General features: G+C 38.3%; 1 protein-coding gene across 1 annotated transcript in view; it reads right to left on the bottom strand.

Annotated features, from left to right (window-relative positions):
- The window catches only part of PDILT (protein disulfide isomerase like, testis expressed), a 66,919-nt gene extending 47,335 nt beyond the window's left edge, over positions 1-19,584 (bottom strand). Inside the window, exons 1-3 of the mRNA XM_043998576.1 lie at positions 19,564-19,584; positions 14,256-14,305; positions 10,821-11,026 (exon numbers count right to left, since the gene is read on the bottom strand). Of these exons, the coding sequence (XP_043854511.1) occupies positions 10,821-11,026; positions 14,256-14,305; positions 19,564-19,584 (277 nt within the window). The remainder of the gene's footprint in view (positions 1-10,820; positions 11,027-14,255; positions 14,306-19,563) is intronic.

Raw genomic sequence — 19,584 nt, 5'->3', positions numbered from 1 at the left:
AAAATAGTGAGATGTTTTGGACATGTTAAATTTGAGGTAGCAGAGGGATATCCAGTTGGAAGTGTACAATAAATTCTTGGTGATGTGGGATTAAAGAGAAGATGGGGCTAGATAGGTGGATGTGGGCACCATCAGCATGGATGTTATATCTGAATCTATGGGAGTTGATGTATTTGAGAGAGAGAGAGAGAGAGAGAGAGAGAGAGAGAGAGAGAGAGAGAGAGAGGAGAAGGGGAGATGGAAAGAGTGAGAAGGGAGAAAAGGAAAGAGAGAGTTAATGAGAGAGGAGAAAGATAAAGGAAAAGAGAGGGAGAGAGAAGGAGAGAGGAAGTGAAGGAGAGAGAAAGAAGGAGAGAAAGGAGAGAAAAGGAGGGAAAGGGAAAGAGAGTGAAAACAGATGGAGAAAGGCCTTGGGGTACCACCATAGTTAAGGTGCATCATATGGTTGATGCAGCAAAGGATACTAAAAAGGAATGGCCTGATGTACAAGGGGAAAACCAAGAGAAAGCTCTGTTATGAAAACCCAAACAGGAGCAAGTATTCCAGAGAAGATGATAATCAACAATGTTAAATACTGCAGAAAGATCAATAAGAATTGAGACATTTGAAAAAGACCATTGGATTTGGCAATTGTGTATATGGAGGATTGATCTGGGGACAGTCCGTTTTATGAAATTACAGAATTTAAAAGTCAGAGTATGTCAAACCTGTTGGTCTTCCTAGTAGAATTAACACATGTGTACAAATTGGAGTGGAGGGGCAGCTCAGAGGCGGCAATGCACAGTAGGAGTTTCTCTGGGATATTTTGGGAGTGTTCTATGTATCTGCAAGGACTCATCACAGACATTTGGTATTTTTGTTTTATTTTCAGACTGTGAGTGGATAGTTTTTCCAATGTGTTTCCTCAAATCACACACATTTCTTTAACTTCCTCATGATTGAATGCTGAAGTACTGTTATACATTACTGTGTTGATTTGTTGGTAAATGCAAATGTTTAAGGAAGAGAGTGCAATATGAGGGAAAAGAGAGGAACTTGTATGAACAGTGTGGATGTTGAAGCCCCAGAATACTGATGTCCACCAATGCTCCTAAGCATAAGGATTCATCCATGTTATTTTTTTCCCCCTTTTGAGCTTATCTAAACTATTTGCTCCTTGTGGATTTCAGTTTATCTGCACTCCTTATGAACTGCAAGTCCTTAGGTTAGGTTCACCTGAGAGTCTAGAAGCTCTGAGTAATCAATATCATGTGCTTAATCCCTTTTGGGGAGCCCAACACCTCTTTGGGGGAACTTGTGAGCCTGTTTAATTTTTTTTAAAGACAGCCATTCCTTTCTTCCCTTCTGCCATCCTTTCTTCCCTTTCTTTTCTAAGGGATGTGACACGACAGAGAAAATGGATGTGCTAAATAAGTGGGAGTAGGGCACATGATGCTACAAAGAGGACAGGTTCAAATTGAATTTGGGGATTTAGTTGTTTTTTAGGGCAAGGTTGTGATTGGCTTTGGGGAGTTGAGGCTGAGTGGCTCCTGAGAAAATGGTGGTGACTGCAGTCAGTGTTTTTAAAAACTTCAAAACATTGTACAACTCTAGACAGCATTTAAAAACAACATCAAAGCACTAGAATCATAGGAATAAGGATAGATGAATTAAAAAATAATGAAGAACTTCTGAGAAAATAGAAGAGTTCTGATATCAAACTGACAATAAGAACATCTGTTATATGTAGTATTCATACAGATCACAACAAGCTAAAGTTAGTCTTTAAGCTTTTCTTAGGGCTTCTTAGGAAAAACTTCTTAGAGAAAATGTGCATTACTGAGATACATCCAGAAGCCATGAGTCATCTAGGACAAATTCGAGTCTTTACACATTAATTTTTCCATTCTTTTAAGTTGCTAAAATTATTACAACACTTTATGCCTATGAAAAGATTCATAATTCATTAAGCTAATACTTCATATTTAGAGCTAGAAGGAAGTCAGCATCTATTTAGTCTAATTCCCTCAATTTACAGATAAGGAAACCAAGGCCTGGAGAGATCAAGTGATTTGCCAAAGGTCACAGGGGGATCGATCAACAGAGCTGGGGATTTGAACCTATATCCTTTATCTCCAGAACATTGCTCTTTAACCTGCTTTTCCTAGTGAAGGGTGAGTTTGGACCTACATTTGGACCATCCTATGCATTGCAAAGAAGAGTTGGAAACATTTTAGTTGTCCTAATGTGTACCTTTTTAGCCAGGACAGTGATTTCTCACCTAAAGGTGAGGGGGTTGTGTCCCACATTGCATCTTTCTCTCTGATAATAGAATCACCATGCATGCCCATGCTTCTTACTGACACTTTGTATATTTGGGAGAGTGTGTCCCAGGTTTAAAGGGGCAATGTTTTGTTATTACTGACCATGCTTTGCCATTTCTCTAAACACCTTTGCTTTGAGCAGATGTGTCAAATGGCTGGTTATTGAAGGCAGTTCACTCGATATTTACATCATTTCAAAACATTGCACATGCCAGGAACTGGGTTGGATGGATTGAAGGACCTGTGAGCTATAATTTTAGGAATACAAATCAACAGAGTATCATAAAGCTGGGGTGATCATTCCTTAGGGAACTCAACCTTCTAATACAGTTTGGGAGAGGGATTGCCAGGAGGGAATGCTACATAAGAGTTTATTGGTAAGTTTGGAGAGAGTTTTCAGTTAAGTAATGATGTTGGAATGATGTTGGAAGATTCCAAAAGGTTCAGAGGGGAATGAGTGGAGGAAAAATGAAATCAAAGAGCTTAGACAACTTTTTCCTAGGAATTTTATTATGAATGGTAGTCATTGAGAGTTTGTGAGCAGTGGTGTAGCTTGAAAGATTATTTTGGAAACCACGTGAAGGGATGGTTGCACTTGGATGTGTGGTTTGGTGTCAGCTGGAACTGAGGAAGAGAGGAGAAGTCATATAGTAAAAGGGAAAAGAAAAATGCCTGGGCTCAGTATTCAGGTAGACCTAGGTTATTTCTGAGCAAATATGATAGAAAGTGAGAATGATATAGGAGGTTTTTTAAATAAAGGAGGGTTTCCAGGACCATGGGAGTGAGCAGACACACGGAGAAGATCAGGGAAATCCTGATAAGCCTAGAGATAAGCCAAGATATTTTCACTGATTCTTTTTTTTTTTTTTTTTTTGGTGAGGCAATTAGGGTTAAGTGACTTGCCCAGGGTCACACAGCTAGTAAGTGTTAACTGTCTGAGGCCGGATTTGAACTCAGGTCCTTCTGAATCCAGGGCCGGTGCTCTATCCACTGCACCACCTAGCTACCCCATTTTCACTGATTCTAAAGTATACCACTCTCCCAGGAAGTTATCTAATCTCCTTGCTGACCCCTGAGACTGTGCTGAGAAGAGACAGAGTGGGAGAGAAGCAATGGACAGTTTCTTCAATCTGTCCCACAATACACTGGATGTCAGAGTTCCCTACTCCTTTTAAAATTTTCCCAGGAGAATTTTGCCCTATTCTCCTATCTAGGGAGGCACAAGAAATGGTCCTTCTGTGTGAATAGTGCAGAGAAGGACTACATGATTCCTTTCTTGTTTCTAACATGTCTCTTACATTTTAATTAAATGCTCTTATTACTGGATATAAGCGGTGTCTTTTGATGATGTGACAATAGAGAGTTGTACCAGATATGGGGATTCAGGAATTGGGTTTCAGAATTGATTACTCCAAACAGTCACACTGAACCTGGGAGGTAGCAGGGGATTTCAGTGTTATTTATTCACTCATTCATTCATTTTGGATCAGACTTTTGGTTACAACTTAAACAATGAGGGGCAGCTAGGTGTCACAGTAGATAAGGAAATTGAGGCTGACAGAAGTGACTTGCCCAGGGTCACACAGCTAGTAAGTGTCAAGTGTCTGAGGCCGAATCTGAACTCAGGTCCTCTTGACTCCAGGGCCATTGCTCTATCCACTGCACAACCTAGCTGCCCCTCATTGTTTAAGCTGTAACCAAAAGTCTGATCCAAAATGAATGAATGAGTGAATGACAGAAGTGACTTGCCCAGGGTCACACAGCTAGTGTCAAGTGTCTGAGGCTGGATTTGAACTCAGGTCAGCCTCAATTTCCTTATCTGTAAAATGGGAATAATAATAGCACCATCTCATAGGGCTGTTGTGAGGATCAAGTGTGATAACATATGTAAAAGCGCTTTGCGAATCTTGAAGCGCTATATAAATGCTAGCTTCTAATATTATTGGCTAATTAATAAACTAGACAATAGTACAATTAGGTAATTTTGAAACTAGTTTAATAATCTGATGTCAACAAAAAAAAGATAGCCTCTGGTGGAGTGTTCCAGAGATTTGTTCTTGGCCTAGTACCTTTTTCTTTTTGTCTTTTCATTTTTATTACTTGGAGCAAGGCACAGATGTCATGTTTTTCAAACTTGCAAATGATACAATGGATAGATAAAATATTAGATGACACAGTCGGAATCTAAAAAGGTCTTTGACAGGCTGTTTGTACTAAATGAAAATTAATTGGAGTAAAGGTCGAGTATTAGATGTGTTCACAAATTCCACTTCAGGAGCAGCTAGGTGGTACAGCGGAGAAAGCACCGGCCCTGGATTCAGGAGGACCTGAGTTCAAATCTGGACTCAAATACTAGCTGTGTAACCCTGGGCAAGTCGCTTAACCCTTATTGCCCCACAAAACAAAACAAAAATTCAATTTCAAAATTACAAGATGAGATAAGCATGACTGAAAGGCAAATTCACACAGCTGCCAATATGATATTCCTTAAAGCATAAGATTGACTGCATCACTGTCTTTCTCATTGGCTCCCTATTGCCTCCAGGATAAAAGACAAACTTCTCTGTTGGGGATTTCAAGAACTCCAAGGTCTAGCTAAGTCTACCATCTGCTTTCTTTTCACTCTTCAGCCCAGTCAAACTAACCCACTTGTCAATCCCTTTACACAATACTTTGTTACCTTTGTCTTTGCCTTGGCACAGGATTTCTTCCTCATCTCTGCCTCTTGTAATCTGAAGTTCATTTATGTCAAAGCTTAGCTAGGTCCACCTCCTTCAAAAGGTGATATTTGTCCCCTGTTCCAAATATGTTTGATTGAAGCTTAGCTTAAAAATCAGAACTCACAAGGCATTTTCTCCATGACAGAAGGCTCCAAGACCTAATGCATATTATTTTATAGCCCTTATTGAACACGAATGTCCTTGGAAAAGTTTGACTGGCTCCTCCTCAACAACTTAAGACTCATGTGGAATCTGTAAGTGGGAAGGAATTGGGAATTAGAGGATTAACATTCAGCTTCTCCCACTGCTACTTATCATCTGTGTAACTTGAAACTCTCTTGGCCTTATTTACCACATCCTTAAAATGAGGAAGTTGGAGTAGATGACCTCTGAAGTCCCTTTCAATTCTAAATCAATCACACACTCTATAATCTGATGTTATTGGCTGACTGAAAGCTCATTTTATTTATTTATTTATTTATTTTTTGGTGGGGCAATGAAAGTTAAGTGACTTGCCCAAGGTGTGACTATAACCAACTGTAATCAACCACACACAAAACAGTCAAGTCAGGCCACATTTCTGAATTCAAAACCAGCTACTATTCCAGGTTTAGAATCCTAAAAGGAGTCAGAGAATTCGAGCTTTAGAACTGGAGGTCATCTTGTCTGAACCCCCATATTTGAAAGGTGAGGAAACTGAGGACCTGAAAGGGGGAATGAATCAATCGTCTAGCTTGTTTAAGGGTAAAAGAATTCCAGAATGTAGTGGTTAAGCTCAAACCACTGGAAACTCCTCATTAAAATGAGTGGCCATTGAGTAACACACTGTACCTTCAATACAGATAACATAGCTATCCTTCACTCACTGTTCTCTTAAGGCATCTCTGCCCAATGGGCCACTGCAGCCAGAAGTGCTATCCCAGTGCCAAGAAAAGGATTTGTCTAATTCCATAATGTCCTTGCCCCAGGAACATCATAACACAGATAGAGAAGGGCTATGGAATGATGCCGAGAATGATCAATGGCTCTCTGAGCAGCTACCATCTGAGGACAGACTGAAAACAGAAAAGGAGAGGATCCAACTCTTATAAGCTCATGAAGTCTATTAAGAAAGGGGCTGGGTCAGAGGAGTGAATTGAGTAAGGAGCTGAATGCAAAGTAGTAAAAGAAGAAAGAAGAGAAGGGGTAAGAAAGCATTTGCTCTACTTGGCTTTTAAAATAGATTTGGGATTTTCTGCCTCAGAACTCTGTAGGAGCGGCAGCCTAGGGACAGCAGTGGTATCAGGACCATTTACTCACAAGCAGCTCAGTGGAGTTACTTTGGGACAATGATGACATTGAGCTGAAACCCAAGAATGCTGTAAGTGTGGAACACCAGACCAGCTTTTTCAATCATAGCAACAGGGAAAGAAGGGACGAATGGCTGTTGGTGTTGTTATTCTTGTTGTTGTTTGTCCTTTGTTCTAGAAGAGGACCAATGATGTCATGAGGGTGATGTCTCAACATGGGTGTGAATTGGATTTAAGTGAGGCAGTGACATGATACAGCAGGAAAAAAGCACTGTCGTTGTTTCTCAGTTGCATCTGACTCTTTGTAACCCCATTTAGCATTGTCTTATCAAAGGAACTAGAGGGGTTTGCCATTTCCTTCTCCAGTTCAGATGAGGTAACTGAAGCAAACAGGGTTAAGTGACTTGCTCAGGATCACACAGCTAGTAAATGTCTGAGGCAAGATTTGAACTCTGGAAAATGAGTCTTTCTGACTCCAGGCCCAGTGCTTTATCTACTGTACCATCTAAACCTGCATTCAGATTTTAACTCTGATATTTGCTAGTTCTGAGACCTTAGACTAACCTCTTTTCTGTGCCTCCATTTCTTCATCTGTCAAATCAAAGATCTCCTCTGGCTCTAAAATCTATAATCCTGTGAATGCTTTGGAAAAGGAATATTCTGATTTGGAGAGTATTTAAGGTAAAGTTTTTATGACAAAAAGGCAGGAGTGCTAGAATTTATTTTCCTCCTTATGGAATAGAGAAAAGAACATGTTCCTTCCAAATTCTGGCAACACAACAGAAGGATAGCTTGCTTTTTCCTAGCCCCTATATCATCCCCATGAAATACAGTTGGATGGAACAAAATATTTCTTTGCTATAAAGACAAAACTAGAGAGCAGCCTCATGCTAGCTAATGTAAAACAAAAGAAAAAAAGAAAAAAAAAAGAAATTTATTCCCCCATCCCCCAACTCCCATCATAACTGCCATAATTCATTGTCTAAGTAATTTTTAAATAAATCTTCATTTGTTGTTGTTGTTCTATCCTTCATTCTTTTTTTTGTGGGGCAATGAGGATTAAGCGACTTTCCCAGGGTCACACAGCTAATAAGTGTCAAATGTCTAAGGCTGGATTTGAATTCAGGTCCTCCTGAAACCAAGGCAAGGTGCTTTATCCACTGTGCCACCTAGCTGCCCTTATCTTTCATTCTTTTTGTGTGTGTGTGTGTGTGAGGCAATTGGGGTTAAGTGACTTGCCCAGAGTCACACAGTTAGTAAGTGTCAAGTGTCTGGGGCCGGACTTGAACTCAGGTCTTCCTGAATCTAGGACCGGTGCTCCATCCACTGTGCCACCTAGCTGCCCCTCCTCTTAATCCTTCATTCTCAAAGAGGACCATGATATTGGGGTGATACAATGAATTGAATTTAAGTAAGGGAGGGTTGTGCAAGGTCATCAGCTTCACTCTCTCCTCCAGAGCCATCTGGGTTCAGTGGCAAGATATACATAGGGATGACTAGAGATGGCCCTAGATGTTTAAGGTAACTGGGGTTAAGTGATTTGCATAGCTAGTAAGTACCTGAGGTGAGATTTTAACTCAGGTCCTTCTGACTCCAGAATCAGTTCTCTATCCACTGTGCTACCTAGCTGCCCCAAATCTTCATTTATGATAGTAACAGTATAGGGACCTCTGGAGTGAAAAAATTCCTTCTACCAATACAAATCAATAACTGTCTTACAACATAAAGTCTTAGAGAGTTACTTGGGAAGGCTGAGAGATGCACTGATATGCCCAAAGTCACATAGCCAGTGCGTGTCAGAGGTAGGATTTGAATCTGGGTCTTCCTGATTCCAAAAATAGTTAACTACTAACCCTGCCTCTCTATGTTGGTGATACAATTTGGTAAACGTTGTTAGAAATTATCAGTTTAAAGCGCAGCTAGGTGGCACAGTGGATAAAGCACGGGCCCCGGAGTCAGGACAACCTGAGTTCAAATCTGGCCTCAGACACTTAACACTTACTAGCTATGTGACTCTGGGCAAGCCACTTAACCTTCATTGCTTCACAAAAAAAAAAAAAAGTATTGGTTAAAATACTAAAAGCTGAGGCAGCAAGGTGGAGCAATGGATAGAGCACTGGCCCTGGATTCAGGAGGACCTGAGTTCAAATCCGGCCTCAGACACTTAACACTTACTAGCTGTGTGACCCTGGGCAAGTCACTTAACCCCAATTGCCTCACTTAAAAAAAAAAAGCCTATGGGGGAGGGGGAAGGGGGAAGTCTATGTGAATGTTATACCCATGATCTAATTCAACTCAATTCATCTCTGTCTTCTTGTCTTTCTCCATTTTCAACTTTCTGCTTTACTGAGAAGGGGAGAGACTGCCTGTAATAGAGTTGCAGGCACCAGAAGATCAAAGGTCAAAACTAGGTCGGCTTGCAAACTAGGAAAGAAGTTGAACTGACCAAGCTGAATCATCACCTCAAGTATCTCTAGGGTAACCATGAACATGATCACCAAATTACCCAACTCCAAAAGAAGGGATATTGCTCTGAAATTTAAAAGCAGTCATTTTAGGCCAAATAAAATAAAGTGCCATAAAACTTGGTTTAAACAGAATATTTGGCCCAGGAAGAGACTAGCAGATGCTGTTTTAATTTTAAAATTTAGTCAAAGGAGGCTCAACTAGAAAATTCTTTATGTTTCCACCCTTACTGATAAAAATTTACCTAAAAGACCTTAATGTGCTCTTAATGTGCTGTATGATTTTTTGCAGTCTAAAAAATGAATTTTTCTTTACTTATGAGGCCTCGGAATATTCATGCTAAATTTGGATTTCTATTCAGTGCAGAAAATCACACTGTAGTAGTAGATTTCAGCTATTTATTGAATTATGATTACAAAGCACTTTAGACATCATATCTCCTTTGACTCTCCTAACAACCCTGTGAGGTGGAAAATGCAAATATTATAGTCTCAGTTTTACTGAAGGGCTCCTAGCTAATAAATGGTAGAGAAGGGTCCTCAAACAATGGTCTTCTGACTCCAAGCCTATTATAGACAGGTCCATATCCTCCATTATATAAAAGTTGTTAAAGAATAAACCACTGGTGCTTTTGGAGAAAAGCTCTTAACAGGCTAGATTAAGAATTAGTTTGAATCTAATAAGATGAAATTCAATAAAGATCAACCAATGTAAGGTCTTATATATTTGGATAGAAATATCCTACTCCACAAGTACAAGATGAGGAAATATATTTAGACAGCAATTGTTTTGGAAAAAAAGATCAAAGGTTTTGATTGATACAAGCCCAACATAAGTCAACAATGTGATATGGCAGCCAGAAAAACACTAATACAATGTTGGGATGAAGTAAAAGAGGCATAGCTTCCAGGCACAGGAAAAATAATAGTCCCATGTACTGTGTTCTTGTCAGACCTCATTTCTAGTATTGTTTACATTGGAGCTGGGTGGTTTAAGAAGGGTATTCATAAACTGGGAAGGGCAAGGAAAAGGACAACTAGAAATGGTGAAGGGCATGGGGCAATGTCATATGAGAATGGATAATACAGGGTAAGCCAAAAGTTGAGAGGGGTCTGATATTTTAATAACTTTTTGAAAATTATATTTTCCTTTTTTTTTTTTTTTAGTGAGGCAATTGGGGTTAAGTGACTTGCCCAGGGTCACACAGCTAGTAAGTGTTAAGTGTCTGAGGCCGGATTTGAACTCAGGTACTCCTGACTCCAGGGCCGGTGCTCTATCCACTGCGCCACCTAGCCGCCCCTTATTTTCCTTTATTTTTCACCATTTAAATGATTTTATTTTTTACATGTAATATAAATTGATTTCCTATATATGCTGTATATGATGCTATGGTGTTATAAATTAAAAACAAAAAATAAAGGAGTTATTAAATATTTGTGAATTTGGGCCTACCCTGTATAAAGATAGAACTGGATTATGTGTACCTAGAAGAAGATAATATTAGGGTAGGGGTATGTAAGAGCTGTTCAAATATTTGAAGGGCTAGTTTGAGGAGGGATTTGACTACCTCTATTTTGACCCCAGAGGGCAAAACTAAGAACAGTGGAGACAAATTTGGGCTTCATGTCAAGATAAACTTTCTAAATATTTAAGAGTTGTCCAAAGGTGAAAAGGGCCATGTTGAAAAGTGATGGGTTCCCCACCTTTAGAGGTCTTCAAGTAGAGACTGAATGACCACTAGCCAGGTAGGTTATAGTGGGTATTTCTTTAGTGTATCACTTGGTTGAAATGGCCACTGATATTCCTTCCGATTCTCAAATTCTGTGGTTCTGTAAGTCATGTAATTTGCCTATACCTAACATTTCACAAGTAATATTAGATACCTCACACAGTTGTCGTGAGAAAAGCAAAACCCTTGTTACTCAACCTTGAAGGTTCTATGACCCTCAAAATGCTGCAGAAAGGTGAGCTATAATTAAACTCTCCCTTTGCCCTACCCCAACTTCTGAGCTCATTTCTTTGGGGAAGGCCAGATTACTCACAGAACTCCACCATCAGGAACCGAGTCTCATTCAGCACTCTGGCCAATGTTGTTGCTGTGAGCACCAACAAGTTCTTTTCCTCTTGGATCCCTAGGGCTTTAAGTCTCTGGACCCTGTCATTCTGGAAATCCCATCCTCCCCATGCCTGGGACACTGAGAGGCAAGAGGAAAGCAGTAAAGTAACCCAGAGCAGCAACATCTTCCTCCTGCATGAGAAGGAAATAAAAATTGTTCCTTTATCAATGCCTAGTGGTAAAGTCCCCCACCGTCACACTAATAATCAGCCCTGCCTGGTGAGGTAAGGGGCTTCAAAGCAATACTCTAAGTACTTATAATGTATCTAGAATGGACTAGGCATTTGGGAATACAAAGTAAATAATGAAACAGCTCCTACTTTCGTGAATTTTATATTCTACCAAGAGTGGGAAGAGAAGGTGAGGATATATACACAGACGATCCAATACAAAATAAATACAAAATAGCCTAGGAGGGGAGGGAGGGGAGAGAATACTAGAGGAAATCATCAAAGTCCCCTTCTAGGGAGTGCTGTTTTCAGTGGGAAATTTTAACTTTTCTCCCTTTGGGGAGTCTTACTTGATTTCTCTTCTGATAATTTTTTTTACTCTATTTTAATTACAATAGATTTTTCAACACTCAGTGAAGAAAAGAAAATATAAAATCCAGCTGATATGTGTTATTATCAGGCAATGGGGTGTCAGTGCCCAGATTTAGTGAATAGAATAGGTAGCCAGGGGTTCAAGGCCCAGTTACTTTGGGGGAATCACTGTACCTCTCTTGGGACTGCAGTCTTCCTCTCTATAAAATGCAGAGGTTATATGAAACATTCTTGAAGATTCTTTCTCATCTCTAAAATTCTATGGTTCTAGGTAACAGAGATAACAAACATCCATGGGGAGTGCCCAGCCTAGGCACCAACCCAGGACACAAAACAAACTTTAAGGTGAATTTACCCAGGACTTGCTAATGCTCATCCCCACCACTGGATGTTGGAAAGTATACACTCCAGAACAAAGCTTCTTAAACTGTGGATCGCCAGCCCATGTGGGGTTGTGTAACTGAATGTGGGGATTGTGAAAAATTTAGCAACAGAAAAAGGTTGTGCATACCTATTTTATATACCTCTATACCTGAGGTCGCATAAAAATTTCTTGGGTGAAAAGAGGTTGCAAGTGGAAAAAGTTAAAGAAGTCCTGCTCTAGAAAAGTAAAAAGTCTTTGTACTAATGTTGGGGACACCTGGGTGGCACAGTGGATAGAGTGCTGGGCCTGAAGTTAGGAAGACTCTTCTTCCTGAGTTCAAATCTGGCTTCAGACACTGACACACTGACTAGCTGTGTGACCCAGGGCAAGTCATTTAACCCTGTTTACCTTGGTTCCCTTATCTGTAAAATCATCTGGAGAAGAAAATGGAAAGCCACTTCAGTATCCTTGCGAAGAAAATCCCAAATAGGGTCATGAAAAGTCAGACAAGACTAAAAAAAGGCTGAACAACAAAAACAGTAACTACCAAGGTGAGGCAGTGGTATTTATGGATTAGAGCTGGTATTCCCCCAGCCACACATTAGACTAGGATCTAAGATGGATCCAGAATGGCTACTTTTAACCTTCTTGGTTATTCGCATTTGCCCCATTATAGTTTGAAGCCAACAGGTAGCAACAAATAAGCATATCCACATGGTAAGATAGAAAGAACTTACCAAGAGTTAGGAGACCTAGGTTCTAGTCCTGGCTCTTCTAGTATGAAGAGTCTGAGAAAGTCACTAAAAATTTCCTTCAGTCTCAATTTCCCTATGGTTAAAATAGGAATAAGAATAAAAATAAAAACACTAAGAGGTAACCATCACATAGTGGATACAGAGTTCACCTCAAAGTCTAGAAGACCTGAGTTTTAAGTTCTGACTCTGGAACATACTAGTCCTGTAACCTTGGGCAATTTACTTAACCTCTCAGTGTCCCCAGGAAACTTTGTAAAACTACAAGTTTTAGAGAAGGTGTATATCTGCATTATTAGAGAAAAGTTTCTGACCCTGGGCTCCATAGACTGGTGAGATCCAAAATAATGAGAGTAGTGATGAAGATGATAATAATATTCCTAATTCTCAATACCACCACAGGATTTGGGGGGAGATCAAGTAACAGTGTATGGTTATGTATTGTGAAAACTGTAAAGAACCATGCAAATTCAAGGTGGTATAATGTAAGTCACATGGTTAGAAGTTAAAGCTGGGTTTTTTTTTTTAATACAAACTGATACTAATACAAACATTTGGGACAAAAAAAAATGCATCTCTGTTGCCTCAGATCATGGGATTTATTTCTACAGAGGGCTCAATTGCCAAAATCTAGTGGTAGGGATGAGTTGACTTTGAGCATGAGTATGTACAATAAGCTTAAAGTTTACACTCTCTCCCTATTTATTAATGCTTCTGTGCTCCTCTGCTTGAGCTCTGAAACTTGTATACAAACTCACTGCATCAACCTGTTCTCATCAGCAGAATACCACTTATTTTATGTTTGATTCATAGACCATCTTTTACTGTTGTAATTATTTTTTATTTCTTGGGGGGGGGGCGGAGCAATGACTTGCCCAGGGTCACACAGCTAGTGTCAAGTGTCTGAGGCTGGATTTGAACTCAGGTCCTCCCGAATTCAGGGCTGCTGCTCTATCCACTGTGCCACCTAGCTGCCCCTATTTTTTTATTTCTTTACTCAACCTGATATCTCACTCTAAGTACTGCTTGCTTCTTGTCTCTCTTAGGCTTGATTTGCCTGGTTTTGGTTTCACTCTCTCCTCTTCTTTCCTTCTCTCTCTTTTTCCTTTTTTTCTCTCTCTTCTCCACTTTCTTTTCTTTCTTCTCTTTATACATTCTTCATTTTTCCTTCTTTTCTCTCTCCCACTTCTCTCTTCTTCTCCTTCTTTTCTCTTCTCCCTATTTTCTCCCTCCTTCTATTTTCTTCTTCCTAATCTCTCCATCTCTCTACTTTCTCTTTCTACTCTTTTCTTTCCCTACCTCTTCCCTCCTTCTTTTCCTTCTCCCTATTTCTTCTTCTCCATCTCCTTTTTCCTTCTATTCTCTTTTCTATTTTCTCTACTCTTCCTCTTTTCACTTTTTTCTCACCCCTTCTCTCTCTGCCCCTCCCCCAATCTCAACTGCCATAGAATATTCTCTGTTATTATTCTGAGAAAGGCTGGTTATTTAACATATTTCCTCTGACTTTGGTCTCTTCAACAAATCAAACTAAGTGAAATTGGCTCTTTGTTCAAGGCTAGATCATCATTATGCTTTATGGATTCAATATGAGAAATGCACCTTGTAATCCCTACTCCTACCTTTACATGAGGTGATGAACCCTTAAAGCATTTACAAACATCTTTTACCTACCTATTCATAAGTACAAACTATCAAAGTCTCACTGTGATGCCTCATTATGGCTGGAAGGAAACCTTGGACTCTTGAAGACAGACTATTGATGTGATACCAAGAATTGAATGCAATCATTACTGGAGAATTAAAAAATTATCATCCTGCAGAGGATAATTAGAGGGGGTGCATGGCAAGTGTGAGCAGGCTGCGGCATATAATTGACAAGAAACTTTAAAGAATAGGAGGAAAAGATATCACCAAGGAAATGTATGGCAAGAAGAAAAGATTGCTGGTCATGTGGCAAGGATGAAGGATGGAAAAAGAAAAGCAAGGAAGTCCTCCAGCCTACAGCAAATTGAGGCAAGTGTTGACAAGAGTCAAACAGGATAGTCTGGCATGGATGAACTGAGATCGGACTCACTGGAGGGAATGCCCAGATCAAGGATATCACAGATCTATTTGAGACTTTGAGTCAAAAACAATGATTATGACACATTCAAAGAAACCTGGGATTACTTTTATAAAATGATGCAGAGCAAAGTAAGCAGGAACTGCAGAAAGTGTTCATTATGACCACAATTACAACACTGAAAGACTTCAGAATACTGAACAATGAAGAAACCAATTGTGACTTCAGAGGACAATAATAAAGCATGCTTTATACCCCATGGCATAGAAAGGATAGACTGTAGAGGAAGTATATATTTTCAGAGACAGTCAGCAATTGTGTTTTATTTAACCAAATTCATTCATAATAAAGAGAGACTCTGTGGGTTGCTGTCATTGGAAAGTGACAGTAATTTTTTTTTCAGAACAGCTACAATGAAACATTCTTTAAAGAGAGGCACAGAACAATCACATAGTTTTCTTAGAGCAGCTATACCTATTAATTTAATTCTTGAGATTCTAAGCATGAGATCCTTATCCAAAAACTTATGAGTTGACTAGTTTTGCTTGAGGATTTTTTGTTTTTGTTTTTTTTTTTTCATTTTGTCTAACTATGAAAAGAGATGGTAAAAAAGGAAAGAAAAAAGAGAAAGAGAGAGAGAAAATAAAACAAAGAATATGTAATGGATAGACAAGAATAGAAGGAAGACAAAAAGAATCATAAATAAGCAGAACTACTTTTAAAGTTACATGCTGAGTTTTAAAAGAAAAGCAAATAGGGGTCAGCTAGGTGGCACAGTGGATAGAGCACCGGCCCTGGAGTCAGGAGTACCTGAGTTCAAATCCAGCCTCAGATACTTAACACTTACTAGCTGTGTGACCTTGGGCAAGTCACTTAACCCCAATTGCCTCACTTTAAAAAAAAAGAAAAGAAAAGAAAAGAATACAAAACAGTGATAAGCAGTTTCAAACATAATAGTTTTTTTATTCTACTAGTTATATGGAAATGCTAACTTTATTTGGTGTTTGACAGATTCAAAATTATAAAAAATTAAAAATATTTCAACTGTTGGCATGTTATTAGAGAAACTGAACCATATCGGTGTCAGCTTTCTTGCTATATATGAAACCAAAAGCCCTAAGAAAAAGTCAGTTAAATGAAAAGATGGTTTTCAGAGTCTCATACAGGCAAATAAATAAACTGGCAGTGTTAGTTGCATCCAAAGGCAATGAAAAACATCAATTTGAGGTGAAATTGGTTTTCTCACTATGCAGGACACATTAGAAGTATTTGTAAAAAGACCACCATAAAAATAATTGTAGTTTATGCACCAATAGCTGCTCCAGAGGATGAATCAATATATGTATGTATACATCAAGACTTCCTTACTCCAATGCAAAGTTGGGAACAAGAATTGTAAAAAAAAAAAAAATCTATGATGGAAAATATTGTTCAGTATTCAAGAAATCAAAGATTTGACAACTACATAGAAGCTTCATAACTTTATGATGAATAATTTCTTCAAGAAATGAGTAAGAAGGCACTGAACAGGGTGAGTACCAAATACCACCACAGAAAATGAAACTGGCTATAATATTAATTAATGAATAAGAAATTTCTAGTTACCACTGTACTAGTCATTTCCAAATTTGCTATTTGAAAAGAAAAAATAAATAGAATAGAAAAGATAAAAATGAGCATTAAGTTAGTTAGAAAGAAAAAGATGAAAATGAGATATGAGAGATAATTGAAAGGACTCCATCCTGATCATTTAAACAAGCTGTTGATGACCAAAAAAAAGAAAAGAAAATGAATTAAAGAACAAATATTCACATGGATTACCATCATTATTTACAAAAATGTAGCTGTGAGGATGCAACTACCACAATGAGGAAGACGCAAGAGCCTCTCCTTGGTGAGCTGAGATACATGACACCCCAGGGCAAAACTGATTTAGACTATGTAAACTCATCTGCAAATTCTTCTAGAGGAGAATGCTGAAAGATAATGGGAAGTATCCCTTCATAAAATATCAAAGATGAGAATTAGCACAAAGTTAGAAAAAAAAGAATAGAAATGAGAAAAAGATGAATACAGTTGAAAAAACTCAGTCCTGACTTATTCAAACAAATATGTCAGTAATGAAAAAGTTATTAATTTAATAAAAAATATTAACATGGATCATAATAATTCCATACATATATTTCAATAAATACCAAAACAAGGACAACAAATGAGACTTAAAAGGCCATTCATTAGTCAGCAAACATTTGACTAATGAGATACAGAAAAATGGCAAAGGCAAAATCAATCTAAAATAAAAATCATTCGTAAACTCTTAAGGAAAAGGATGATGAAAGATTATGAGCATGGCCTCATAGAAGAAAGAATAGCAGAAGAGGATAAAGAAGGTAAAAGAAAGCTTGGTGGAAGACACAAGCAAAGTCTTCCCAGGGTCATTCAAAGATGAAAGTGGAAGGACATAGAAAAAAGAAAATAGAAAGATTCGCAAAGATTGTTTTATTTTTTAATTGCCATAAAGAACATTTGAACCACCACATTTGGATTCTAATGTCACAACTTCAGATATACAAATAGAAAAGGTAAAAATTACAGTAGCAAAAATGAAGATGGGGAAAGTAGCTATATTAGAATAAGTGCACATAGAGAAAAATCCATGTCAGAAGTGATAAAATTATGAGGATGGTAAGGCATCAACTCACAAGGAATATGAGGAAGGGAATGATAGAATGGGCATTGAAAAATATGAAACTCAATTAATACTGAAGAAGAGTGACCAGAAGAATCTCAAGAAGCACCAAACAATATGCTTACTTTCTCATCAATAGAAAATATTTATGGGAATCATTTACATGTATAGCATCTTCAATGAAAATATTAGAAGAGGGGGAAGCTAGGTGGAGCAGTGGATAAAGCACAGGCCCTGGATTCAGGAGAACCTGAGTTCAAATTCGGCCTCAGACACTTCACACTTACTAGCTGTGTGACCCTGGGCAAGTCACTTAACCCTCATTGCCCCACAAAAAACAAAAAACAAACCCAAAAAAACCCCCCATAAAATATTAGAAGAGGATAGGCCAGCTTTTTCAAGTGATATTCCACAAGACACCACATCTTTACCATTACAATTTGACCACAGATTACACAGTTTGTATTATTAGTTGATTTTTAAAAGCAATTGATTTGTTGGAACAAAAAGGCTATCTTAAAGGTTTTCTTCAATCAAAGTGTACTCTATTCATGTTTTTAAATCATTCAAGATTCCTTGAAAGAAATAACAAAAAACAACCCTGTAAAATGACCTTCCACCCACAAGCATCGAGCAAAGTATAAATCAACTCATGATTTCCATTAGCTGATTTTTAAAAAGCAGCTGATTTGTTGGAACAAAATACCACTTTAAAGGTTCTCTTCCAACAAGGTATATCTCATCCATGTGTTAAAATCATTCAAGATTCGTTGAAAGAAATAACAAAAATAACCCAGTGTATGGTTTCCATTAATTGATTAAAGGAAAAAAAAACCACACAATTGATTTCTTGGAACAAAAGTCCTTTTTAAAGGCTCTCTTCTGGGGGCAATTATGTAGCGCAGTCAATAAAGCACCCGCCCTGGATTCAAGAGGACCTGAGTTCAAATTTGGACTCAGACACTTGACACTTACTAGCTGTGTGACCCTGGGCAAGTCACTTAACCTTCATTGCCACACAAACAAACAAGCAAAAAGATATGGCATCTCAGTTGAGCATTGAAAGAATTAAGTATTCTAAAAAATAAGGGAGGATGGGAGAGAGGTGGAGTTGATCAAAATAGCCCCAATAAAGTGATTTCCTCTAAATCCAAATAATGAGATTATAGATAGTAAGAGACTTGCAACATAAACAATGAATTGTAAAGGTCTTAATGTGCAAAAAAATGTCTACACTGTTTCCCCATTACAAAATTGGAAGTTCTTTTGTCAAGCTTCATCGAACTGGAGAGTATCTAACCATTGGCCTTAGTGTCTCTTTTTATTTATTTATTTTTTTATTCTGAAATCAAGAAGCTCCCTACCCCCCCACAATGGGCATTTCCATCTACAAAGTAGGACATAAAAGAGAATTTTATAATAAACCATGAGCCTCTATTTCATACTGTTTGCTTTTTTTAAAAGCATATACTAAATTTTAAGCATTACTTTCAAAACTATACTGCTTGTCTGTGTTTCTTTCTGAACTTCCTTCTGTTTTCCTGTGGGTAGTTTTTAAAATGTTTCAAAAACTTTTTATTTCTTGTCTTCATTTTTTTTTTCAGTATTACCACCTTACCTCTGACCTCCACCCCTTGAAAAACAGAGGTGGGTAGAATCTTGTAACAAATAAGTAACTAAGGGGCAGCTAGGTGGCACAGTAGATAAAACACCGGCCCTGGATTCAGGAGGACCTGAGTTCAAATCCAACCTCAGACACTTGACACTTACTAGCTGTGTGGGCAAGTCACTTAACCTTCATTGCCACCCCCCACACACACACACACACACAAAATAAGCAAACAGGTCAAGCAAAACAAAATCAACATACAGGCCATGGTCTGATAAGGTTTAATACCATGTATTCTCTGCTGATATACATTATCATCTTTCTACACCTACGTGCATGCTATGCCATGTCATGAGAGCTTAGTTCTTCACTGCAAAAAAAAGTATTTGTCATTCTGTAACTTGAGTCCATCTCTCCCCTGACAAGAACATGATTTTTTTGCTTGTGAACTATAGCTATACATATATGGAAATGCTTCTCTATGATAAATAAGCAAAAAATTCTGCACAGCAGTAAAATCAGTGGCTAGGTCTAATATGACCCACACATAATATGGACACTTGTTAATTGAAGCAGCTTGTCAAGTAGTGCATTGCATTATGTCTACTGCACGTAATATTAATGACACTCTTATGTAAGTGGGATAATTACCTGTGATACTGGCTTAACCAT

The sequence above is a fragment of the Dromiciops gliroides genome, chromosome 1, assembly GCF_019393635.1.
Source record: "Dromiciops gliroides isolate mDroGli1 chromosome 1, mDroGli1.pri, whole genome shotgun sequence".
In the NCBI taxonomy this organism is placed as follows: Eukaryota; Metazoa; Chordata; class Mammalia; order Microbiotheria; family Microbiotheriidae; genus Dromiciops; species Dromiciops gliroides.
Note: the sequence above shows the minus strand (reverse complement) of the source record. Positions and strands in the feature narration are given on the sequence as shown.